This window comes from Amblyraja radiata, unplaced genomic scaffold (assembly GCF_010909765.2).
Source record: "Amblyraja radiata isolate CabotCenter1 unplaced genomic scaffold, sAmbRad1.1.pri S36, whole genome shotgun sequence".
Classification (NCBI taxonomy): domain Eukaryota; kingdom Metazoa; phylum Chordata; class Chondrichthyes; order Rajiformes; family Rajidae; genus Amblyraja; species Amblyraja radiata.
This window is the reverse complement of record NW_022630149.1, coordinates 74,996-96,154: the sequence shown is the minus strand read 5'-3', so window position 1 is coordinate 96,154 and position 21,159 is coordinate 74,996. Positions and strand designations below refer to the sequence as shown.

Below are 21,159 nucleotides of genomic sequence, written 5' to 3'. Positions count from 1 at the left end.
TGGTGAAAATTTTTCCAGTGAGCGCAAGTCGAAAGGAACGCAGACACGAAGTGCTGGAGTAACTCAGCGGGTCAGGCAGCATCTCTGGAGGACGTGTGATAAGGTTCACTTCTTAATAAACAGACAACTGACAAAAACGTGAGGTAAACCAACTCAAGCTTTACTGATCATTAGCCGGCGGAAGTGACGGGGATACACCAGTCAAGTAAGCAATAGACACTTAGAAACATAGAACATAGGTGCAGGAGGAGGCTATTCGGCCCTTCGAGCCAGCACCGCCATTCATTGTGATCAAGGCTGGTCGCCCCCAAGCAATAACCCGTGCCCAAAGATCCTTTAGATAGGAAGATTGACCACTCCTTCTAAATGCAATGGACTGACGTGTAGTACGCAACGGAGCGGAACGTGGGCCTTTTTTTCATCCATTTCAGTAACCCGACTTGACCCGACTAGCAGTGTAATCAACGTTGCGGGGGAACAGTTTGTGTTAATAAATTATAATTTTGAAAATGAGAAGATTTTTCCCAAATAACTTTTATGTTTACGAGGATGTTTCCGTAACCGGCTTCCGTCTCCGCACTAGTATCCTATGGGATTTTTGGTGCGGAGACTGGAAGCCGGTTACGGAAATGGGGCCGAAAACTACCCACGAATCTGCCCATGACCGTACTACGTGTTTTTCGTCGAGTGGACTATCTTGCTCGCTATAGGACCTTTGCCCGTGCCTGCCTTCTCCCCAGATCCCTTGACTCCACTAGCCCCTAGAGCTCTATCTAACTCGCTCTTAAATCCATCCAGTGATTTGGCCTCCACTGCCCTCTGAGGCAGAGAATTCCACAAATTCACAACTCCCTAGGTGAAAACGTTTCTCACCTCAGTCTTGACTTCCCCATGCCACCATTTCAATGAACAAAGATTTGCATGGTGTTTTATGCTGTGTGAGTGTCACTTAGTCACATGCCAAAGATATTAGTCATGGTCACAAGATGCAGCCAAAATCCATCACTACAGGAACAGTCTGAGCTTGTCTCTTATCAATTAATAGACACATTTCAAAGGCATCTTATCAGTTGGTACTTCCAGGACAAGATATTCCAAAGGCACCCGTCTCTCATCATATGACACTTTCGGGACAAGTCATTTCAAAGGCATCTTATCAGTTGGTACTTCCAGCACAAGACATTTCAAAGGCATTGGTCATTGTCTCAATATACATCACCCGAGGCAAGCCTGGGCTTGTCTCTCTCTCTTGGAATACAAGCTACAACCTAGTCAAGTAGTTGTAAACACTGCCCAGTCCATCATCGGCTCTGACCTCCCCACCATCGAGGGGATCTATCGCAGTCGCTGCCTGAAAAAGGCTTGCAGTATCATCAAGAACCCACACCATCCTGGCCACACACTCATCTCCCCGCTGCCTTCTGGTAAAAGGTACAAGAGCCTGAAATCTGCAACATCCAGGTTTAGGAACAGCTTCTTCTCCACAGCCATCAGACTATTAAATACAACTTCAAATCTATGGAGCGAAGGAATAGGTGACGTTTCGGGTCGCGACCCTTCTTCAGTCTGATGTAGGGGTGGGGTGGCGGGAAGAAGGAAGGAAGAGGCGGGGACAGTGGGCTGTGGGAGAGCTGGGAAGGGGAGGGGAAGGAGGGAGAAAGGACGGACTACCTGAAATTGGAGAAGTCAATGTTCATACCGCTGGGGTGTAAACTACCCAAGCGAAATATGAGGTGCTGCTCCTCCAATTTGCAGTGGGACTCACTCTGGCCATGGAGGAGGCCCAGGACAGAAAGGTCGGATTCGGAATGGGAGGGGGAGTTGAAGTGCTGATCAGGTTGGTTAATGCGGACTGAGCGAAAGTGTTGGGCGAAGCTTGTGCTTGGTCTCATCGTGTGTTTGTAAAATTGGGACAAGGGTCCTTCTTGAGTACTGGCAGAGATAAGAAAACTGCATGGCCATGAAGCAGTTTATTCATAATTCCTGCTGCTTGTGACCAGTGGTGTCACAGAATGCCTTCTACAGGTTCCCTCAACAACTTCAAAGCATTACAATGCTACAATTTTAGAAATGCTTCAATGCAATGCCATAAAATTACACGAAAATGCAAATACAAAGATGTAAAAGCCGAACGAAAGTCAGTGTAATCTAATTTGACGTGCGGATCAGAGCATTTAACCATTAAACATTATCAATTTATCAGGCTCTTATCCGCGCCTCGGCACTTTCATTAGGAGCAATCAAAAAAGGAAGAGCAGGAGCCTGATCTGCTTTGAAGATCCATTAAGCTCTCATCGTCAGAGGCAACGGCAGCAACAGTACCTCAAGGTCAGTCAGGCTTAGTCACAAGAGCAAGCTTTGACAACTGAACCGAATGCTGTTGTGAACAATTTTCAGCTCGTTGTTCAAGCAGTCAAAGGGACTGACTGATACATTGAGCAGCCATGCAGTGAAGATCATACTGTTTATTTCTTAGGTAGACAAAAATGCTAGAGAAACTCAGCGGGTGAGGCAGCATCTATGCAGCAAAGGAAATAGGCAACGTTTCGGGCCAAAACCCTTCTTCATGCGCTTAGTTTAGAGATACAGCGCGGCAACAGGCCCTTCGGCCCACACCGACCAGCGATCCCTGCACACAAACACTATCCCGCACACACTAGGGGACAATTTACATCCATACCAAGCCAATTAGCCTACAAACCTTTGGAGTGTTGGAGGAAACCACAGATCTCGGAGAAAACCGGCACAGGTCATGGGGAGAACGTACAAACTCAGGATCGAACCCGGGTCTCTGACGCTGTGAGGCAGCAACTCGACCCCTACACCACCTTGCCGCTGTGTGCAAGCAGAGGGAAGGCAGCCGGCATCCGTGGAATTATACTTGGACACAGTTGGCATGTTTAGCGCAGAAGATTTAATCGCAGAGGATCAGGACGGTAGAGTTGCTGCCTTGCAGCGCCAGAGACGTGGGTTCGATCCTGACTATGGGTGCTGTCTGGACAGAGTTTGCACGTTCTCCCCGTGACAGCGTGGGTTTGCCCCGGTTTCTTCCCACATCCCACAGACGCGCAAGCTTGTAGTTTTATTGGCTTCGGTCACAAGTTGTAAACTGTCTCTAGTGTGTAGGATAGTGCTAGTGCACGCGGATCGCTGGTCGGTGCGGACTCGGTGGGCCGAAAGGCCTGTTGCCGCGCTGTATCTCTAAACTAAGCTAAGAAATGTGCTGTTTCCGCATTGCATCTGTAAACTTGAAACATTGAAGCTTTGCTGAAAATATCTGAGGATAATGTAATAAGATTGGGTGAACATATGATGAGTGTTTGATGAAACTGGGACTGTACTCGCCGGAGTTTAGGATGGGGGGGGCTGGAAACCTCATTGAAACTTACTGAATAGCAAAAGGCCTGGATAGAGTGGATGTGGAGAAGATGTTTCCACTAGTGGGAGAGTCTAGGACCAGAGAGCACAGCCTCAGAATAAAAGGATGTAACTTTAGAAGGGAAATAAAAATAATTCTCAAATGAAGAATTTCTTCAGTTGGAGGGTGGTGAATCTGTGGAATTCATTGCCACAGGTGGCTGTGGAGGCCAAGTCACTGGGGTTTTTAAGGTGGAGATTGATAGATTATTGATTAGCAAGGGTGTCAGGGGTTTATGGGGAGAAGGCAAGAGAATGGAGTTGAGAGGGAAAGGCAGATCGGCCATGATTAAACGCGGAGTAGACTCGATGGGCCGCACGGCCTAATTCTGCTCCTATAAGGTAAAAAAACAAAACAAAAAAACAACAAGAAGCTGGTCAAAGGAGCTAGCTCAGTGCTGGAGGGGAGAGTAGACTCTGGGATGGATGTGCTTGAGAGGCGTATGAGGCACAAGGTGCAGGTCATCCTGAAAATCCCCGGGCATCCCCTCCATGTAATACTGGAGAGTCAAAAGAGCACTCGGAACAACCGGCTCCTCTCCCTGCCCTGTAGAACGGAGCGGTTCAGGAGATCCCTCACCCCTGCAGCCATTAGATTTTATAATTCGGACCGCTAGACTGTAGGGGGATGCATTTTGCAATTTTTAATTGTTAATTATTGGTCTTTTTAAGTATTTACTGCTCTCAGTTAGTGCCCACATTGTATTCTATGTATTTTCTGTCTGCGTTCGTTTTGAATCTGTGGGTTTGTTGGTTGGGGGCTTCTGGACATCTGAATTTCCCTGAGGGGATCAATAAAGTATTTATTATTATTATTGTATGAAAATCACAAGTACTTGAACATGCTTGACTCAACTGCTGAGGAGTTGAATTATCACACACATAAGCAAATCACTTGTCGAGTGCAGCGAGATGTGATTATCAGATGGTGCAACGTTTGAGATTTGGACATTTCAAATGTTGCCAGCAGGTCTTGAACATGGGCACAGAATGCTGGAGTAACTCAGCGGGACAGGCTGCATCGCTGGAAGGGAACGGGTGAAGTTTCGGGTCGAGAGCCCTCAAACCGCGCGACTCCGCGATGTTACGGAAAACTGCTCCCGCACTTACCCGCATAATTATTCAGGTCAAACTGCGTCAGCATGTCGCTCTTCTCCTTGGCCTTGCCGGGAACCAGCTTGCGGTCCTTCTGCCGGCTGTTGACCTCTGCGATGGCCTGCTGGATGGCAGCCGAATCGCTGGGGATGATGCGATCGACTCTGAACACGGCGCTGGCATTCTGAGAGAGAGCTGCAGGAAGGGGCGGTCCACGTTCTTCCACAGGCCTGCCAATGAAATCGCGTCAACTCTTTGAGCACACCCTCATTCCATCACTTCAGTGTGTGAACGGAATAGAATAGAATAGACAATAGGTGCAGCAGTAGGCCATTTGGCCCTTCCAGCCAGCACCGCCATTCACTGTGATCATGACTGATCAACCCCAATCAGTACCCCATTCCTGCCTTCTCCCCATATCCCCTGACTCCGCTATCTTTAAGAGCCCTATCTAGCTCTCTCTTGAAAGTAGCATAAACCTCATGGCCTTAAAGAGGGAGCACGGTCCATCACAGATTTTCCAGCAACTGGTGGTCCAGCACCTCCTTTACAACCACGAGAGCGCACTTGAAACCTCCCCCGGAAGTCTGTACACGGATGTTGCCAGGACTTGTGAGTGTGAGCTATAGGGAGAGGTTGAGTAGGCTGGGTCTCTATTCCATGGAGCGTAGGAGGATAAGGGGGGGATCTTATAGAGGTGTACAAAATCATGAGAGGAATAGATCGGGTAGACGCACAGAGTCTTTTACCCAGAGTAGGGGAATCAAGGACCAGAGGACATAAGTTCAAGGTGAAGGGGAAAAGATTTAATAGGAATCCGAGGGGTGACATTTTCCACACATACACAGGTGGGTGTATGGAACAAGCTGCCGGAGGAGGTAGTTGAGGCAGGGACTATCCCACCGTTTAAGAGACAGTTGGACAGGTACATGGATAGGACAGGTTTGGAAGGTTATGGACCAAACGCAGGAAGGTGGGACGAGGGTAGCTGGGACATTGTTGGCCGGGTGTGGGCAAGTCGGGTCTGTTTCCACACTGTATACTCTACAAGTCCACCCCAAAACAGTGACGCCTAGGCCGGGCGAGGTGTCCAAACACGACCTCATCGGGACTTCCGCGGCCGAACTGCGGGTCGAATTCACCCCCTGCGGCCGGGGCTCTGGAACTCCGGCCCGGCCAGAGCCGGCAGATCCGTTCCCATGGCTGACTTTGCTGGCTGGTATTTTGGCCCCTCAGCTGACCGCTCCAGTACCGTTGGGACTCCTCTCCGAGGCAGTGCCCGGCAAAACAGATAGTCCAGAATGCCTCTGGAACAAAGGGTGCTGGAAAATCGGTGTAGGACGTGGAATTCTCTTCCTCTCTGCCCTCACCTTGTAAACCTACGATGCACTCCCTCAATAGCAAGAATGTCCTTCCTCAAATTAGGGGACCAAAACTGTACACAATACACCAGGTGTGGTCTCACTAGGGCCCTGTACAACTGCAGAAGGAACTCTTTGCTCCTATACTCAACTCCTCTTGTTATGAAGGCCAACATGCCACTCGCTTTCTTCACTGTCAGCTGTACAGTCTACATTCTTGGTGTAATATCATTTATCATGCTCTATCATTTATTCTGCACCTGCTCCTCCTCCAACCTCATCTATTGCATCCGCTGTTCGAGGTGTCAACTGCTCTACATCGGTGAGACCAAGTTTAGGCTTGGCGATCGCTTCGCCCAACACCTCCGCACAGTTCGCATTAACGAACCCGATCTCCCGGTGGCTCAGCACTTCAACTCCCCCTCCCATTCCGTATCCGACCTTTCTGTCCTGGGCCTCCTCCATGGCCAGAGTGAGTCCCACCGCAAATTGGAGGAGCAGCACCACCTCATATTTCGCTTGGGTAGTTTACACTCCAGCGGTATGAACATTGACTTCTCCAATTTCAGGTAGTCCTTACTTTCTCCCTCCTTCCCCTCCCCTTCCCAGCTCTCCCACAGCTCACTGTCTCCGCCTCTTCCTTTCTTCTTCCAGCCCCCCACATCAGTCTGAAGAAGGGTCTCGACCTGAAACGTAACCTCTTCCTTCGCTCCATAGAAGCTGCCTCACCTGCTGAGTTTCTCCAGCGTTTTTGTCTACCTATCATTTATTACCAATGTTCCTCGACTCCTGCATTCTTAATGCGCCTTTCTGATCTTTTACACATGTCCCTGTGCTCCCCTTCACCCACCTCCTGTTCTTTGGAGAAGACCAGTTGCGTTTGTCATTCCTCATGGATCCAGCACTGTTGCGGTTGCTCCTGCCGCCAGAATCACCGGGATTCGAGCGCCGATTCTGCCGATCCATGCCTGGCCTCTGGCTGGAGAAGCTACGCTTGGACGACTCCTTCTTCTGGGCGGCGCTGGGATCCATAGACTTGACGCCGCCGGGGGTGCCCTTCACGAAGACGCCGTCCTTGTCCCGCCTCTCGGTGAAGTCGCTGCTCTCGGAGGCCGTCTCCCACTCCTCGTTGGCCTGGTCGGAGTTCTGGTTGGACAGGTCCGGGGACTTGGTGCCGGCAGCACTGCGCACCACCTCCTTGATCTCCTCGGTCTGGGGGTTGGGCGGGGGGTTGACCGGCGGCGGCTCGTCGGCCGGGTACGGGTTGCGCTCGCCGTTCATCCTGGCAGCCACCTCGCGCTCCTGCTTGAGCCGGCGGAAGCGGGGCGGCTTGTCCTGCTGCTGGGACCGGCCGTGTCGCCGCCGGCGAGGGGGCCGGTCCATGGGCCGCTCCAGCCGGTGCATCGGAGGAGCCTCGGGGTAGCCGCCCGGGTCGACCGCTGGAGCCGGCCTGTCCGCCAGGCTGCGGTCGCTCTCCTTGCACGACGCCGGGGCGTCTGGGGGCTTGCTCTCCGGCCCCCTCACCTGCTCCTTGGAAGGCTGCTTCTTGGGCGGGGACATCTTGGAAGGCGGGCCCCAGCCACCTTGCTGGGGACGGCCCCCACCCCCACCGCCGCCACCACCACCACCACCACGGGGCACCCCCCCTCTGCCCCTCCTGGAAGGCACTCCCCGTGGGGTGAAGACCCTACCGCGGGAGGAGTCGCTGAGCCGGGGAGGCATTTTGTCGGCAAACTTCGGCGGCGGCTCGGACCAGTTCCTCTTGTCCACCCGGCCCTGGTCGGAGTTGCGGAACTCCTTGGGCGGCTCCTTGGAGCTGGAGGAGGCCTCCTTGTCGGAGTGAGCCACGTCACTGGCGCTCTCGTGGGTCTCGCTGCCCGTCTCCGAGCCCCGCTGGCGCCGCCGCTTGGGGATCTCGTCGTACTCCGAGCCCTCGCTGCGCGTCTCGCTGGGGTTGCGTGGGCGGAAGGCGCCCTTGGGGCCGTCCTCGTCGGCGCGGTACACCGGCTCGCGGTAGCCCCGGAACTCCCGGCTGCGGCCCCGGCCGCCTCGCCCCCGGCCGCCGTAGGCACCACGGTAGCCCCGGCCCCGCGAGAAGAACTCCCCCCGGCCCCTGGCTCGGCCCCGACCAGAGAAGTTGCGCTCGAACGAGTGGTCGCGGTCCCGGTTGCGCCGCGGCGGCGGGGGGCCACCACCGTAGTCCTTCGGGGGCGGCTTGGACGGCTTGATTTTCTCCGGTCGCTGCTCCTTACCAGAAGGCTTGGCCTTCCCTCGATCGTCCTGCAAGTTGGCCGCGGGAGGGCCCGGCAAGGACTTGTTGGAGGCAGCCGCAGACGGACCGGGCTGGTTCACCTTCAAACTGATGGAAGAATCCGACTTGGAAAGCTCGCTTGATTCCGGTGGTTTGTCCTTCCCTTTGACGGCAGCTTTCTCTCCGGCCGCTGGCTTCCCCCGATCAACCTCCTGTTCGCTGTCTTCTCTCTTCAGCTCCTTCAGCACCGGCTTCTTGATGGGGCCGGCTCGGCGGGCCGGCTTCTCCCCCATCTCGTCGCGGTTCTTGCTGCCCGGCCGCGGGCCCCAGCGGGTCTCCGTCTTGGAATCCTTCCTCTGAGGCCGGTGCATGTCTCCCTGGCGGCCCGGCTTGTCTCCCTTCCTGCCCTCGTCCTGCTTGCCCTCTTTGGCCCCGTGGTCTTCCTTGTGCTGCAGCAGCTCCAGGGGCTGCGAGTGGGGCCCTGCTTTCTTCACGCTGTTAGCGGAGAGCTGCGCGGACTCGCGCTGAACGTGCATGGCGTGGGCCTCCATCTTCTTGTCCTCGTGCGGGTGCGGGTGTTGGTGTGGGTGTGGGTGAGGGTGAGGGTGCTGATGCGGGTGCTGATGCGGATGCGGTACAGCATCCCTGCGTGCAATCATCGGCTCCTGGTCTGCCTTGCGCTGGGCATGCTGGAGGTGGACGGACATCTCCATCCGCCTGTCCCGCCCCAGTTCCGCCTGCACGCCGGGCATCGAGTTCTGCCAGGGGCTCTGTCTCTGATCGTCCAGCCGTTCCACCAGCGGGTAGCGCTGCATCTGCGCCATGTGGCGAGGGCCAGCGTCCGGGACCTGCTGGAGGCCGCCCATGTAGGACTGTGGATGCCCAGAGTCTCGATGTCGGACCGGCGGTGTGTCACTCCTGCGGGTCAAACAGAAAGCTGTTGGGAACAAGAACGGAAACGAGGAACTGCAGACGCTGGTCGAGACGCGGGCGCGCACAAAATAAAGGGCACAAAGTGGTGGAATAACTCGAAGACGAACACAAACGGTTTGGAGCAGCGGGTCAGGCAGCATCTCTGGAGAAAAGGAATGGGTGACGTTTTGGGTCGAGACCATTCTGTCATGGCCATTTGTCTTTATTTTGTGTGTCACTAATTATGGCATGTGTCTTTAAATTTTAGTAATTATGTGGATGGGATTTATTACGTAGTTGGTGGCACTGGTAGAGTGAGAGACTCGGTAGAACTGAGAGTCTGGGAAAAGGAGTACGTGAGATTTAGACGGCCATGTAGATATAGAACAAATGAATGAAAGATATGCAAATAAAGTAACGATGACTAAGGGATAACTGAGCGGGTCTGCTACAGTCTTTGAGAAAGGAGAGGAGGAGAAACGTCTTTAGTCTGAGGCTAGTTAATCTGTGGAAACTCATTGCACGAGGAATGCGGAGGCCAATGTGGATATTTTTAAGGCAGAGATAAGACAAATTCTTGATTAAAATGGGTGTCAAGGGTTATGGGGAGGCAGGAGAATGGGGTTAGGAGGGGGAGATAGATCAGCCATGATTGAATGGCGGAGTGGACTCGATGTGCCGAATGGCCTAATTCTATTACTATAACTTGATCTTGTGAAAACGTGGAAAGGCGACTTTTCGGGTTAGGATCCTTCTCCAGATCTGAAGATCGTTGTGGATCCTGAACCGAAATGTCATCTGTACATGTTTAGTTTAGTTTTGTGAAAAGATACAGCGCGGAAACAGGCCCTTTGACCCACCGGGTCCGCGCCGACAAACAATCCCCGCAAATCAACACGATCCTACACACTAGGGACAATTTTTTTTTACATTCACCAAACCAATTAACCTACAAACCTGTACGTCTTTGGAGTGCGGAAGGAAACCGAAGATCTTTGAGGAAAAACCCACACAGGTCATGGGGAGAACGTACAAACTCCGTACAGGCAACGCCCGTAGTCGGGATCGAACCCGGGTCTCCAGCGCTGCATTCGCTATGAAGGCAGCAACTCTAACGCTGCGCCTCCCGTGACGCCCAAATAGACACGTCCTGAAGCTGCGGTCTCCGGTAAGAAAGCGCCAATTCGGGACTTCCAAGCCGCGGAATGTGTTCGACCGACCCGACGTTGGAATTTTAAATCATCCCGACAAGAGGACCTCTACATCGGTGGCCGTCCGTAGCGGCGACTACGGAGGGTTTATAGTTTATGGCCCCGACCAGGGGTGAACAAATGAGGACTGACTGAACTTTGTTGCCGTCCACCACAGTCGAGAATGCTGTGGTGGATGTTTGTGTTAAATTCTATTGTGTATTGTGTGTTCTTTTTAAGTGTATCGCTGCTGGCAAATTCATATCACTGCACCTTCGGGTGTAAGTGAAGAATGAAATTGACTTTGATTTTTGACTTGGACAAAATGCTGGAGCAATGCACGGCGAGAGGCAGTACCTCTGGAGAAGATGGATATCGCCTCATGTCGGGACACCTCCTCGGACCCATTGCGGGCACGGAAGCGAGAAAAGACCAGGACAGATCGGGGCGGCAACAGAATGACCTCAGGAAGGTTCACATCTGCATTTCTGTTGGGCAGTGCTGGCTAGGGATTGGATAACTGACTTTTAGTGGGGGGGTAAGGGGAGGGAGGGGGGGAGAGATAGAGGAGGAAAGCGTTTGTAGAAGTTACCTAAAACGAGCGAGTTCAACATTCGCGTGAACAGACCTCAAGCCTTTGTCGTCATCTTCATGCGGTCTCATGGGCGAGGCCATAGGCCGCATCTCCGCTGACGGGAACACGTCACCAGCCCAGGCCAACTTGGGGTCAATAGGAGGGGTGCCCCTCGTCGGGTGCCGGTCAAAGGGTTCCGATCCAGAACCGCCGCTATCCGAGCGCTCGCGAGCCATTAAACCTGCAGCAGCACAACACACCGGATGTACTTTCATCACCATCATCGGCAAGTGGTCCAACACTAAAGCCAGCTAGCTACACAATAGAACGGAAGATAGACATAAAAAGCTGGAGTAACTCAGCGGGACAGGCAACATTTCTAGAGAGAAGGAACAGGTGACGCTTCGGGTTGAGACCCTTCTTCAGACGGGTCTGACTGTTGTTGTTCAAACTAAGAGTCTATTGTCAGGTCTCCTCCATTATCAGTGAGACTAAACGCAAATTGGAGGAACAGCATCTCGTATTTCGCTTGGGCAGCTTACAGTCCAGAGGTATATTGATTTATCTAACATCAAGTAACCCCGGCATTCCCTATCTCTCCGTCTCCATTCCTCACCACAGTCGCACCAGCTTCGCATTATCACCCAACAAACAGCTGACAATGGCCTGTTTCCTTCATCATCGTTTCTTTTCTGCGCATCTTTCATTCATTGTTCTTTATCTCACTACATCATCTTCCAGATCTCCCGTTTCGCTTTCCTGCGACTCTCAGTCTGATAGAAGGGTCTCGACCCGAAACACTACCCATTCCGTCTCGCCAGAGATGCTGCCTGTCCCGCTGAGTTACTCCAGCTTTGTGTCCAATTGTTAGTCTACTGAGCAGATTTTACACATGGACCTGTTAATTTTCAATAATAAATGAATAAAGTGTTACATAGAAACATAGAAAAAAGGTGCAGGAGGAGGCCATTCGGCCCTTCGAGCCAGCACCACCATTCATTGTGATCATGGCTGATCGTCCCCAATCAATAACCCGTGCCTACCTTCTCCCCACATCCCTTGATTCCACTAACCCCATGAGCTCTATCTAACTCCCTCTTAAATCCATCCAGTGACTTGGCCTCCACTGCCCTCTGTGGCAGGGAATTCCACAAATTCACAACTCTCTGGGTGAAAAAGTATTTTCTCACCTCAGTCTTAAATGGCCTCCCCTTTATTCTAAGGCCCCCTGGTTCTGGACTCGCCCAACATTGGGAACATTTTTCCTGCATCTAGCTTGTCCAGTCCTTTTATAGGTTTCTATAAGATCCCCCCCTCATCCCCCATTTTGTTAAAAAAATATATTGAAGGTTCCCTTAACTTATTTTCTCTCTGAATTTTATCACTATCAATAATAATGTTGCTACCTTTTAAAAAAAAAGAGTAACTCAGCAGGTCAGACAGCTTCCCTGGAGAACATGGTTAGGTCACATTTCAGGACGGGACCCTACTGACAAGTCCCGACCCAAAATGTCATCTATCCATCTTCTCCAGAGATGTTGCCTAACCTGCTGAGTTACTCCAGCACTTGGAGCCTTTTATTCATAATCAAGCACTTGCGGTTGTTTGTTTTTACATGTTGCTCCCCATCCCCTTTTGTTACTAAAACTGGCTATTCTTGTAAATGGACTTAAACTGGAATTCATTGCCACAGAAGGCTGTGGAGGCCAAGTCACTGGATAATTTTAAGACAGAGATTGATAAGATACTTTTTTAAGAAAGAACTGCAGATGCTGGAAAAATCGAAGGTAGACAAAAATGCTGGAGAAACTCAGTGGGTGAGGCAGCATCTATGGAGCGAAGGAATGGGTGACTTTTCGGGACGAGACCCCTCTTCAGACTGACGAGGAGGTGGGGCGGGGGGGACGGGGGACGGGAAGAAGAAAGGAAGAGGCGGAGACAGTAGGCTGTGGGAGAGCTGGGAAGGGGAGGGGAAGGAGGGAGAAAGCAGGGACTACCTGAAATTGGAGAAGTCAATGTTCATACCGCTGGGGTGTAAACTGCCCAAGCGAAAGGTGAGGTGCTGCTCGTCCAATTTGCGGTGGGACTCACTCTGGCCATGGAGGAGGCCCAGGACAGAAAGGTCTGATTCGGAATGGGAGGGGGAGTTGAAGTGCTGGTCCACCGGGAGATCAGGTTGGTTATTGCGAACCGAGCGGAGGTGTTGGGCGAAGCGATCGCCAAGCCTGCGCTTGGTCTCACCGATGTATGTAGAGCTGCTGATACCTAGAGCAGCGGATGCAATAGATGAGGTTGGAGGAGGTGCAGGTGAACCTCTGCCTCACCTGGAAAGACAGCTTGGGCCCTTGGATGGAGTCAAGGGAGGAAGTAAAGCGACAAGTGTAGCATTTACTGCGGTTGCGGGGGAAAGTACCAGGGGAGGGGGTGGTTTGGGTGGGAAGGGACGAATTGTCCAGGGAATTACGGAGGGAGCGGTTTCTGCGGAAAGTCGAAAGGGGAGGAGATGGGAAGATGCGATAAGATTCTTGGTTAGTACGGTGTCAGTGGTTATGGGGCGAAGGCAGGATTGTCGGATTGAGAGGGAAAGATAGATCAGCCATGATTGAATGGCAGAGTAGATGCGATGGACATAAAATCAGAATTTTTACCAAGCCAATTAACCTACACACCTTGATTAGTCAGGGTGTCAGCGGTAATAGGGAGAAAGCAGGATAGTGGGATTGACAGGAGAAGATAGATCAGCCATGATTGAACAGCGGAGTCGACTTGATTGAACAAATGGCCTAATTCTGCTCCTATGACTGGTGGACTAAGAGCCCTGCACTTGTTAAAGGTGGAGGGGAGCGAGCGGTTTTTACCAAAGATCCTATAGCGGAGCAAGATAGACCAATCCTGCTAAATGCGGGCTGACATGTAGTACGCCACGGAGCGGAACATGGGCCTTTTTTTCCATCCATTTCAGTAACCGACCCGACTTTGGGTATCCCTCTCGCAGTGTAATCAACTTTGCGGGGGGACAGTTTGTGTTAATAAATTAAAATTCTGAAAATGAGGAGAAGATTTTTACAAAATAACTTTTATTTTTACGAGGGTGTTTCCGTAACCGGCTTCCGTCTCCGCACTAGTATCTTTGCTCCACTATGGGATCTTTGGTGCGGAGACGGAAGTCGGTTACGGAAATGGGGCCGAAAATTACCCATGAATCTGCCCATGACCGTACTACGTCTTTTTCGCGAGTGGTCTATCTTGCTCGCTATATATAGGATCTTTGGTTTTTACTTGCCTGATGGGTGAACGCCAGGTGGGAAGTAGTCGATGGGAGGACGGCCCTGCATCATGCGAGGGTCCATGTAAGGTGGCATCATCATCCATCGCGGGTCGTAGCCCATGGGGGGCATGGGGGGCGGAGGCGGACGGCCGATTGAGCCCGGGTACATGGGCTTCTGCTGCTGCTGTGGGTGCATGGGTGCTGACGGCGGGGCCATTGCAAGTGGCAGAGGCGGCTGCTGCACTGGAGCCTGTTGGGAGGGCTGCTGGTGGTGGTGATGCTGTTGCTGCTGCTGTTGCTGCTGCTGCTGCTGCTGCTGCTGCTGCTGCTGCTGCTGCTGCTGCTGCTGTTGCTGTTGTTGCTGCTGCTGCTGCCACTGCTGCTGCTTCAGTAGCTGTTCCTGAATCAAAAGAAAATGCAGAGACGGTGGCGTATAGTGTTACCATCGATGTATAACCGCTTTAAAAAAAACAAAAAACCCTTTGGAACGTGCAATGGAACGTCCAATTTTTCCTCTCCAGCTTCCAAGAGGAGGCGGCTGAAATACCTCGAGCAAACTATCTACACCGACTCCTGCAGGTTAGAGCAGGGGTGGGGAACCTTTTCATGGTGGAATGCCGCATTAAGTTAGCTGTTATCTAATAAGGCCGCATCCAAGAAACGTCTATTAGATATACTTGAAAATGTAAAATATTTTGTTAAAATAGCCCTCATGACTTACTAATGTTTTAATTGTGGCCGTCAGTCGGGGAGGATTATTTCGTTGAATCTTCTTTTACTCTTTGGTATTTTAAATACGTTCATTTTAAGATTAAAATAAAAATAATAAAAGATGAACAAAAACATATTAATAATAAAAACAGATTTTTTGGTTGTTGAGTAGAGCAACTACTCGTGGATAAAAGCTGTTTTTATTTCTGGCTGTGGCAGCTTTGACAGTCCGGAGTTGCCTTCCAGAGGGAAGTGATTCAAAGAGTTTGTGGCCAGGGTGAGAGGGGTCAGAGATAATCTTGCCCGCTCGCTTCCTAACGTACGCTGCACTCCATCAATAGGAAGAATATCCTTGCTCAAATTAGGAGAAGCAAAATGCACACAATACTCAGGTGTGGTCTCACCAGGGCCCTGTACAACTGCAGTAGGACCTCCTTGCTCCTATACTCAAATACTCTTGCGATGAAGGCCAACCTGCCATTAGCTTTGAGAGTAGACAAAAATGCTGGAGAAACTCAGCAGGTGAGGCAGCAGCTATGGAGCGAAGGAAATAGGCAACGTTTCGGGTCGAGACCCTTCTTCAGACTTCCATTAGTTTTGAGGGAATGAGGGGATGATTTACAGTTTTTTTTGCTCCCCATCAGAGAGTTCAGACAGCTACGTATCTAGTCTCTCCCATTTGAGACATCACTTATCTAGGGCAACTTCCTGACAACATGCCACGTTGGAAGCAGGTCTCAGAGAAGCGTTCTTTATTGCAATCAGCCAGAAGAGTCTATTTATAAGCAAACAGCCTCTTACTGACGGCAGTAAGCCGAAGCCTTGACTGAGGTCACTGCACCATCTTCAGATAAAAGTGGGGCAATTTCTCCTGAAGATCCAATGTATGCATTATATCTGTTAGATAGAAATTGCACCAGCCTTGATAGAAATTGCACATATAAAATAATCTGTCAAATAAATATTGTAAAATGGATTGCAACCTTGTCGTGGCCGGGGAGCTTGTGTGTCTCAGTGACCCCTAGAGCTATGCCAGCGGGAGATTCATCTCCCATGCTAGACAGGTCGAAGGGTAGAGGCGGAACGAAGAGCGATCCACTGGTCCTCCAGGTTGGGGGTTGAGCACAGGGCTAACAACCCTGTCTCGTAAAACAAATATGTTACGGAAACAGCAACTGAAGAAATCAACACTGCTGAGTGGAGGGCCTTCGTTGCTGCGGCATAACAGGAAGTAAGTAAAATAAATAGCGAGTTAGGGAAATTATCCAGCTACGTTCACACAAGACAGTACTCGAGATTAAAATCCAGATGAAAACGAGTGTGGGCTGTGGAGTCCTGGGACAGCCTTGCAGCTGACTGCACGAGGTGGAGAGGTACCCTGAACCAACATCTCAAAACGGGGGAAGAGAAACTGTTGAACGCAGCGGCAGAAAGGAGCGCAGCAACTTCAACAGACCAGAGACCACACACAAATGTGACCTTTGCCACAGAGACCATCACGCCCGCATTGGTCTCTTCGGCCTCAAGAGACGCTGCTCTAGCCGGGGTACACAAAAATGCTGGAGAAACTCAGCGGGTGCAGCAGCATCTATGGAGCGAAGGAAATAGGTGACGTTTCGGGCCGAAACCCATCTTCAGACTGATAGGGGGTGGGGGAGAAGGAAGGAAAAAGGGGAGGCGGAGGAGCCCGAGGGCGGGGGGATGGGAGGAGACAGCTCGAGGGTTAAGGAAGGGGAGGAGACAGCAAGGGCTAGCAAAATTGGGAGAATTCAATGTTCATGCCCGCCGGCCGCAGCTACCCAGGCGGAATATGAGGTGCTATTCCTTCAATTTCCGGTGTTGCTCACTCTGGCAATGGAGGAGACTCCACTGCTCTAGCCGGGGTTTGGAGCAAGCAGCCAACAACTAGGACGCATCACCCATGGCCAGTCATGACCGAGGGGGGCCTACGAATGGGCTGTGTTACTGGGGACACTTGCTATCTTATACTTAAACCCAAAATTAAACTTAACAGATGTTTCTCCGGGCACATCGAGGAGGCAGCGGTGGAGGTTGATACGATAGCGGCATTTAAGAGGCATTTGGATAAGCACAAGACCATACGGGATATGGTGCGATAGGAGTTGAGCTGGGCATCATTTTCAGCAGAGATAATGTGGGCTGAAGGCCTTGTTGCTGTGCTGCTCTGTTCTTACAGGGAAAGATGTTGTCAAGCTTGAAAGGGTTCAGAGAAGATTTACGAGGATGTTGCCAGGACTAGAGGGTGTGAGCTACAGGGAATGGTTGAGTAGGCTGCGTCTCTATTCCATCGAGCGCAGGAGGATGAGGGGAGATATTATAGAGGGGGAGATCAGGTATGTGCACAAGGTATCTTGCCCAGTGTAGGAAATCGAGGACCAGAGGGCATAGGTTCAAGGTGAAGGGGAAAAGATTTACTAAGAATCTGAAGGGTAATCTTTTCACACAAAGAGCGGTGGGTGTACGGATCAAGCTGCCAGAGGAGGTAGTTGCGGCTGGGATTATCCCATCATTTCAGAGACAGTTAAGACAGGTACATGAATAGGAAACATGTTCCCGATGTTGGGGGAGTCCAGAACCAGGGGCCAGTTTAAGAATAAGGGGTAAGCCATTTAGAACGGAGACAAGGAAACACTTTTTCTCACAGAGAGTTGTGAGTCTGTGGAATTCCCTGCCTCAGAGGGTGGTGGAGGCAGGCTCTCTGGATGCTTTCAAGAGAGAGCTAGATTGGGCTCTTAAAGATAACGGAGTCAGGGGTTATGGGGAGAAGGCAGCAACGGGGTACTGATTGGGGATGATCAGCCATGATCACATTGAATGGCGGTGCTGGCTCGAAGGGCCAAATGGCCTACTCCTGCACTTATTGTCTATTGTTTATTGTCTAAGATCCCCTCTCATCCTTCTAAACTCCAGTGTATACAAGCCCAGCCGCTCCATTCTCTCAGCATATGACAGTCTCGCCATCTTGGGAATTAGCCTTGTAAACCTACGCTGCACTCCCTCAACAGCAAGAATGTCCTTCCTCAAATTAGGGGACCAAAACTGCACACAATACTCCAGGTGTGGTCTCACTAGGGCTCTGTACAACTGCAGAAGGACCTCTTTGCTCCCATACTCGACTCCTCTTGTTGTAAAGGCCATTCGCTTTCTTCACTGCCTGCTGTACCTGCATGCATATTTTCATAGACTGATGAACAAAGGAGCCCCAGATCCCGTTGTACTTCCCCTTTTCCCAACTTGTCGCCATTTAGATAGTAATCTGCCTTCATGTTTTTGCTACCCAAGTGGATAACCTCACATTTATCTGCCCATTTAACTGCATCTGCCATGCATCTGCCCACTCCCCCAACCTGTCCAAATCACCCTGCATTCTAACAGCATCCTCCTCACAGTTCACACTGTCACCCAGTAAATTTTCCTAAAATTACCCGAAGGCAACCAGAATTTCCCAAATTTCGGGTAATTTCCTTCAAAGTGGAAACACTGAAGAGATGTATTTCATATTTTTGGCCACACACGTGACTAAGAATGGGGGCCATCATTGACTACTCAATCACAAGGCTTACCTGCTGCTGCCTTTGAAACCTGGGCGGCAACGACTTCTGGTACTTGGAGTAACCCTGCGAGGGCTGCGGCTGCCTCCCCTGCACTACCACCTCTACTTTTGACTCGACTCTTGCCACCCCCGTCTCCTCTTTCACTTCAACCGTCTCCTTTTCAGGAGGAGGTGGAGGTTCAGCTGGAGAGAAACAAAAAAAGATTAAATAAATAGAGTCATCTGCATTTAATCGAACCTCCCGTGCTCATCATTTCCAGTGTAGCCAGGCAAGCCCCCAAGTTGACGTGTAAGTTTTACACATTGACGTGAGTGCAGTGGGGGGGAGGGCGTAGGAAGGAGCTGCAGATGCTGGTTTAAACCGTAGACACAAAACCGAAGATAGACATAATGATGAGGCTGAATGATGTTTAATATAAATATATATTTAAATATCATTCAGCCTTATCATTCCCTCCTTTTTTTAATCAATTTATATATTTATAAAAAACATCATTCAGCCTTATCAATAGGGCGGTCACGGTGGAGCAGCGGTAGAGTTGCTGCCTTACAGCGAATGCAGCGCCGGAGACCCGGGTTCGATCCCAACTACGGGTGCTGTCTGTACGGAGTTTGCACGTTCTCCCCATGACCTGTGTGTGTTTTCTCCGAGATCTTCGGTTTCCTCCCACACTCCAAAGACGTATAGAAACATAGAAATTAGGTGCAGGAGTAGGCCATTCGGCCCTTCGAGCCTGCACCGCTATTCAATATGATCATGGCTGATCATCCAACTCAGTATCCCGTACCTGCCTTCTCTCCATACCCTCTGATCCCCTTAGCCACAAGGGCCACATCTAACTCCCTCTTAAATATAGCCAATGAACTGGCCTCGACTACCCTCTGTGGCAGGGAGTTCCAGAGATTCACCACTCTCTGTGTGAAAAAAGTCCTTCTCATCTCGGTTTTAAAGGATTTCCCCCTTATCCTTAAGCTGTGACCCCTTGTCCTGGACTTCCCCAACATCGGGAGCAATCTTCCTGCATCTAGCCTGTCCAACCCCTTAAGAATTTTGTAAGTTTCTATAAGATCCCCTCTCAATCTCCTAAATTCTAGAGAGTATAAACCAAGTCTATCCAGTCTTTCTTCATAAGACAGTCCTAACATCCCAGGAATCAGTCTGGTGAACCTTCTCTGCACTCCCTCTATGGCAATAATGTCCTTCCCCAGATTTAGAGACCAAAACTGTACGCAATACTCCAGGTGTGGTCTCACCAAGACCCTGTACAACTGCAGTAGAACCTCCCTGCTCCTATACTCAATTCCTTTTGCTATGAAAGCTAACATACCATTCGCCTTCTTCACTGCCTGCTGCACCTGCATGCCCACTTTCAATGACTGGTGTACCATGACACCCAGGTCTCGCTGCATCTCCCCTTTTCCTAGTCGGCCACCATTTAGATAATAGTCTGCTTTCCTGTTTTTGCCACCAAAATGGATAACCTCACATTTATCCACATTATACTGCATCTGCCAAACATTTGCCCACTCACCCAGCCTATCCAAGTCACCTTGCAGTCTCCTAGCATTCTCCTCACAGCTAACACTGCCCCCCAGCTTAGTGTCATCCGCAAACTTGGAGATATTGCCTTCAATTCCCTCATCCAGATCATTAATATATATTGTAAATAGCTGGGGTCCCAGCACTGAGCCTTGTGGTACCCCACTAGTCACTGCCTGCCATTGTGAAAAGGACCCGTTTACTCCTACTCTTTGCTTCCTGTTTGCCAGCCAGTTCTCTATCCACATCAATACTGAACCCCCAATGCCGTGTGCTTTAAGTTTGTAAACTAATCTCTTATGTGGGACCTTGTCGAAAGCCTTCTGGAAGTCCAGATACACCACATCCACTGGTTCTCCCCTATCCACGCTACTAGTTACATCCTCGAAAAATTCTATAAGATTCGTCAGACATGATTTACCTTTTGTAAATCCATGCTGACTTTGTCCAATGATTTCACCACTTTCCAAATGTGCTGCTATCCCATCTTTAATAACTGACTCTAGCAGTTTCCCCACTACCGATGTTAGACTAACTGGTCTGTAATTCCCCGTTTTCTCTCTCCCTCCCTTCTTAAAAAGTGGGGTTACGTTTGCTACCCGCCAATCCTCAGGAACTACTCCAGAATCTAAAGAGTTTTGAAAGATTATTACTAATGCATCCACTATTTCTGGAGCTACTTCCTTAAGTACTCTGGGATGCAGTATGTACAGGTTTGTAGGTTAATTGGCTTGGTAAGTGTGAAAAATTGTCCCTAGTGGGTATAGGATAGTGTTAATGTGCGGGGATCGCTGGTCGGCGCGGACCTGGTGGGCCGTATCTCTATACTAAACTAAAATGAGTTATCAGAGGGACAGGCAGCATCTCTGGATAGAAGGAATGGGTGATGTTTGGGTCGAGACCCTTCTTCAGGCTGAAACGTCACCGATTTTTCCTCTCCTGAGATGCTGCCTGTCCCGCTGAGTCACTCCAGCATTTGGTGCCAACACACAGTGGGAGTACCTTCACTGGATTGTCTGCTTCATTTAGAGGAGATCCGTCGTCATTAGGGATGAGCATTAAATACCAGAGGTAGACGAAAATGCTGGAGAAACACAGCGGGTGAGGCAGCATCAATGGAGCGAAGGAAATAGGTGACGTTTCGGGTCGAGACCCTTCCTCAGAAGAAGGGACGCTTCCTTGCTGGAGTTTAGAAGGTTGAGGTTTGGACGTAGAACATGAACAGCCATGTTGTTGGTACATGGTACGATCCATTTTGTATATTTC

The 21,159-nt window shown here is 50.6% G+C and overlaps 1 protein-coding gene across 10 annotated transcripts in view; it reads right to left on the bottom strand.

Annotated features, from left to right (window-relative positions):
* The window catches only part of prrc2a (proline rich coiled-coil 2A), a 140,796-nt gene that overhangs the window by 48,134 nt on the left and 71,503 nt on the right, over window positions 1–21,159 (bottom strand). For 9 of the 10 annotated variants that reach the window (XM_033016254.1, XM_033016253.1, XM_033016257.1 and 6 more), the window contains exons 13-17: window positions 18,364–18,536; window positions 14,084–14,468; window positions 10,819–11,041; window positions 6,724–9,042; window positions 4,528–4,742 (exon numbers count right to left, since the gene is read on the bottom strand). In XM_033016254.1, coding sequence (XP_032872145.1) covers window positions 4,528–4,742; window positions 6,724–9,042; window positions 10,819–11,041; window positions 14,084–14,468; window positions 18,364–18,536 — 3,315 coding nt within the window. The remainder of the gene's footprint in view (window positions 1–4,527; window positions 4,743–6,723; window positions 9,043–10,818; window positions 11,042–14,083; window positions 14,469–18,363; window positions 18,537–21,159) is intronic. The other variant, XM_033016258.1, reaches the window with a different exon arrangement.